This window comes from Arachis duranensis, chromosome 4, assembly GCF_000817695.3.
Source record: "Arachis duranensis cultivar V14167 chromosome 4, aradu.V14167.gnm2.J7QH, whole genome shotgun sequence".
NCBI classification, from domain to species: domain Eukaryota; kingdom Viridiplantae; phylum Streptophyta; class Magnoliopsida; order Fabales; family Fabaceae; genus Arachis; species Arachis duranensis.
This window is the reverse complement of record NC_029775.3, coordinates 26,950,771-26,955,739: the sequence shown is the minus strand read 5'-3', so window position 1 is coordinate 26,955,739 and position 4,969 is coordinate 26,950,771. Positions and strand designations below refer to the sequence as shown.

At 30.2% G+C, this 4,969-nt stretch overlaps 2 protein-coding genes across 2 annotated transcripts; both read right to left on the bottom strand.

The window, feature by feature from the left end:
- Nucleotides 1–1,832: 1,832 nt before the first annotated feature.
- On the bottom strand, nt 1,833–2,891 carry LOC107483854 (uncharacterized). Its single transcript, XM_021141498.1, has 2 exons — nt 2,547–2,891; nt 1,833–2,420 (listed from the first exon to the last, which is right to left on the bottom strand). Exons 1-2 carry the CDS (start codon nt 2,889–2,891, stop codon nt 1,833–1,835), a joined length of 933 nt encoding a protein of 310 aa, XP_020997157.1.
- Nucleotides 2,892–3,184: 293 nt separating this feature from the next.
- Nucleotides 3,185–4,357, bottom strand: LOC107483858 (uncharacterized). Its single transcript, XM_052260491.1, has 3 exons — nt 4,058–4,357; nt 3,743–3,968; nt 3,185–3,642 (listed from the first exon to the last, which is right to left on the bottom strand). Exons 1-3 carry the CDS (start codon nt 4,355–4,357, stop codon nt 3,185–3,187), a joined length of 984 nt encoding a protein of 327 aa, XP_052116451.1.
- Between the last annotated feature and the right edge of the window lie 612 nt (nt 4,358–4,969).

Sequence of the window (4,969 nt, the reverse complement as noted above, 5' to 3'; positions counted from 1 at the left end):
TGATAATAAATAGTCCCATAATTTGATAAAGAGAAAGTACAGGGAGTTAATACAGTATATGTATAATGTGTATAATAGAGTTTAGGGACGTTCAATTTAGTAGCATATCAGATGTTTATTATCTCTAGTACTTAGATGGTTATTTTAGATAGTATGGGTATATTGTGTTTAAAAAATTAGTAATATTTTATTTTGAATATTCATTTTTTAACTTATATTAGGTCTTATACACATTGTACAGATACTCCATTGACTCTTTAGCAGAATTCTTTGATAAATAATTTACATATGCCTTACAATGCATACAATGAGGGTTAATTTGTGTGATCAATTTTAAATATTTTAATTTCGATGTTCGATTCAGTAGGATATCAGATGTTTATTATTCCTGGTATTTAGATAGTTATTCTTAATAGTATATATGAATGTAATATTCATTTTTTAATTTATATTGGGCCAAATAAATAGCTTTGTATAAATACTCTATTAGTTTCATAACGAGATTCTTTTTTTAAAAGGTCCAAATACTTCCTGTTAGAGATAATAATATATATTTAAATTATATAATATAAAATAATTAATATAATTATAATCAATTATATATATTTTCTATAAATAGATTAAATTAAAGATTATAATAAATTTTTATGCACTATCATTCTTTATAAAAGATACATTAGTACACCAAATCACCAATGTTTGCCTTCCCACCTGAAAATTACCAATTCAACTAAAAAAAAATAAGATAATTATTCAACTAAAAAAGAAAAGACAAACGCAAATAAATAAGATAAAAAATGAAATACAGTTCTCTTTATATAAAACTGTTGATTAAAAATTAATTCTATATATTTAATTAAATTACTATCTAACTTTTTTCGATCATCAATCTCGCATTTGAAAAATTACATGTTCCCCAATAAATAAATATAATAATTCACTTACACTTTGTTTGGGAGTGGAAAGAAATAGGAAGGAGAGAAATTGAGTGAAAAAAAATAGAAAGGGAAGAAATTGAAGTGAAATTTAATTTCCATGGGTATGTTTGGATGGAAGGAAAATATGATGGAAAGATATTGAAAGATGAATAATTTATGTTGTTTGTTTGGAAAGGAAAATGGAGAGAAAAAATGAATTAAGTTATATAATGACAATATTACCCTCCATATTATATAGTCATGTTATTAAGTATACAATTATGTAAATATTTATAAATGTGATTAAATAATAACAAAAAAATTTAATTATATTTATAATACAACAAGTTAGGAATAATAATAATAATAATAACAATAAAGTTAGCATGATCTAATTAGATAAAAAATTAATTTTATTTTTGTTTACTACTCATCTCAATACATAAACTGGAAATAATTTCAAGAAGAAGAAATATGTAAATCAATAATTATATGTACATGATTTTAAAGAGGCTAACCAATCACATTATATCATTTGATTAATATATTATGCCTTATATTACATTTACAAATACATATAAAAAAAGTCTTACATGATCAAGTCATTACATATGAAACTAACAAATTTAATACAGGGACTGTTTCATCAAGTCATTACATCATTTAACACAGGGACTGTTTCATCAAGTCATTACATGGCATTGACTTTTTTGACTAATTACTAATAGCATAGTCAACAACAGTTATAGTTACGAGAGTCACAAAATACAAAGACATCAGATATTATGATTATAAGCCTTAATTAAGTCGTAGATATATTACCCACAAAATATGAAGATACTTTATGTATCTTGATGTTAAAGTTATTTTTGTTCCATTCTCAAAATATTAGCCACGTTACTAGGACTATTGTTCCTAGAGTGCACCTGCTTCTTTCATCAATTCGTACAATGTGGCTCTTTGCTCAAGAATCACAAGACCCCTTTCAGCTATTCGCACTTGTTGTTTTGCAATTTGAACTTGCTCCTTAGCTACCTGCACTTGTTCTTCAGCTGTTAATACTTGCTTTTCAGCAATATTAATTGATCTCTCATAAAAATGATTTCCATCTTTCATCATGTCAGTCAATGCTTGAATGCCTTTACTCATTGTTTCCATTTCTGACTCTGATTTATCACTCATGGTTGTTTTGCGTTTAGTACCTCTTGATGATGTTCCTTGAGAGCCAGTTGATTGGTTAGATAAACCAATTTCAGGACTATGACCCATTGTAAAACTAGTAGCATGAGGAGTAATTGGATCCTCATTCCACTCCTCTTCCATATTTAAGAAACTTTCATCATCATTCAAGTTAATTTTTTCTTTGCTCTTTTCCCACCTTTTCACTTTTTCTTTGGCACTTTCAGCATGTTTTCCTGTTGCCCTATCTGTACCATATATCTCAAATAGTTTATCATAGTGTTTGATTGGAGTCCGCATCCACTTTTTCACTTCTGGTTTTGCCTGAATCAAATAGAAGAATATTTACTATGACTGTGCCTATATGTAAAGATATATTTTTGAGATACTTTTTCAATAATTACTAGTGACATTTAATACACAAAAAGAGAGTAAATGCATAAAGTATACCTTAATCAATTCTTCCCAGACTTCAGCTTCAGCCTCAAACATCTTTGTAATTGGATTCCAGGAAAATCCACTAAGCCCATGGAAATTATCATAACAAACTCCAAAATGATCCTTTAAAGTCTTGAGTCTATTCTTAAGATTCTCTTTGCGGATATGATTACCATAGATAGATCTCAAAAGTGAAAGTATGTTGTCATATGCCATTGTAGTAAATGTGCCATCCACTCTATTACCTTTGCGGCTTTCTTCAATTAAAGCATCAATGAAGGTTGTATCCATTTCGTCGGTCCATCTTAGAGTATCCCGACTAGTGGCCTCACCTTGGCATAATGCTCTCTTTGCCATTAACACTTCTCAATCTACAAAACAAGTGGATAGAAATAACATCCATAATCTTAAATCAAAGTATTTGTAAACTATCTTATCAATTATTCAACAAATAAAGATTCAATACACTCCATAAGTACAACATATGACAAAGTGATTCAACTTGTGCACACCAAAGTCCTCAAACAGAATATGATAACACTTCAAGAGGTAACATGAATTCAATAATAACAAATCATAGTTATAAAATCAACTCAGCGCATAGATAATACAACTAATAACGTTATTCGCAAAATTTTGTAAATGAGTGATCAGGGTCCTAGTTGATAGTCAGCCCACATTTGAGCAGCTATTTCATCCCTTAATATGGCCCCCCGCCTATAGTCTTCATCTTGTTCATGTCGAACTACTTCATCCTCTTCTGGATTATTTTCTTGTAGTTCTCGGTCAACTTGAGCTATGAGATGTGGATCAGGATCTACACACATTAAAAAGTTATGTAATATGCAACAAGCTAGCACAATTTCAGTCATAGTCTCAAAGTCATAATGTGGTTCAGTGCCACTTGTGATTATTGCAAATCTTTTCTTTAAAACTCCAAATGACCTTTCGATAACATTTCTCAATGAAGCATGACGAAGATTAAATAATTCTTTTTCATTTTCTGGGCCACGTCTTGCATACTCTTTTCGGTGATACCTTACACTTCGATATGGGGTAATTAATCCATACTTCAGCATAAATCCAGCATCCCCAAGGTAAAATTTTCCTACAGAATCCATCATTAAAATTGAATAATTTAGTATAAACACACAAACTACTAATCTTTACCTACTAATGAGAGAATATAATTTGATGTACATGCTAACCTCGTGGAAGTTTAAGATTATCATCCCTCGATAATGCATTCTTAAGAACTTTTGAGTCAGATGCTGTTCCTTCCCAACCCGTTAATACATAAGTGAACTTCATATCGAAATCACATGCAGCTAATACATTCTGTGTCGGCCAGTCTTTTCTCCCTCGAAATTTAGGTTGATCCGCTATGGGTACTTTGACACGAAAATGTGTTCCATCTATAACTCCAATACAGTCCTAAATAATAGTGCAATATTTAATAAAGTAACATGAAATTGTATAAAATAATCAAAGTTATTTATTCATGTAATTGTACATGTCAATACCTTGAAATAAGGATAAAATCTATGATTGTGAAGGATCGCCGGAGAAACAATGGATGCAGATGGTTGTCGAAGAAATTCATCTTCTAGTAAAATAATTGCCCGTAACACAGCATGGAAGTGGCGGCTAACAGTTTCTCCAGATCGGTGGTAGAAAAAAGAAACGGTTCTAGTTTTCACATTATGAGCTATTATATACAAGAACCTAGCAACTTGCTCCTCTACTGTAACATGTTTTGTATCCCTCACTTGACGTGTTGCTCTTAATTTCTCACACAATTGAAGAAATGCATCAGGGCCCATGCGTAGGATGTCACGACACCTATGAGTTTCTCTTAACTGTTGCATTAAAGTAGCTCGAATTTGTTCTCGCCCAACCAATTTATGGGAGATGGATTTGTCAACCCGCGTAGACATAAATATCAATAAATATAACATGCGCACGATGTAACATATCAGTGTTATTGTGCATAATTTCTGTAAGATAGCATCATATGTAAAGTACAAGCAATGCAGTTAAATAACTAGTATTAATATATATGACCTCCTAATCGAAGAATATAATTAAGTGTAAAAGAATCTCAACCAATTGAAAGATAACAAGCAGGAAAATCTAAGCTAAACTTGAATTTGGTCAGAGACGGCATATGCAAAGTGCCTTGCAACTTTCCAAAGTTATTTGCTGAACTTGAAACAGATAAAGTAATGGACTTTTTCATAGTCATCACGAAGGAAGATATTTTTTTTTACATATATAGATTACTCACGTGAAGATAGTAATTAATTTGTTATATGTTATATCATAAATTAACTTGATCAAATCCTTTAAAATTGCTTAATATTTTTTTAGTTGTCCTTTTTAGATTAAAAAAATTATCTTAATCAACTTCAACACCTATCCATGTCAGAATTAGT

Excerpts from the sequence above, each read along its gene's own strand:
- LOC107483854 (XM_021141498.1), bottom strand. The coding sequence starts at position 2,891 with ATGGCAAAGAGAGCATTATGCCAAGGTGAGGCCACTAGTCGGGATACT. Across the intron at positions 2,421-2,546 it reads TCTGGGAAGAATTGATTAAG|GCAAAACCAGAAGTGAAAAA; the intron begins GTATACTTTATG and ends TATTTGATTCAG.
- LOC107483858 (XM_052260491.1), bottom strand. The coding sequence starts at position 4,357 with ATGGGCCCTGATGCATTTCTTCAATTGTGTGAGAAATTAAGAGCAACA. Across the intron at positions 3,969-4,057 it reads GATTTTATCCTTATTTCAAG|GACTGTATTGGAGTTATAGA; the intron begins GTATTGACATGT and ends ACTATTATTTAG. Across the intron at positions 3,643-3,742 it reads TAATCTTAAACTTCCACGAG|GAAAATTTTACCTTGGGGAT; the intron begins GTTAGCATGTAC and ends TGGATTCTGTAG.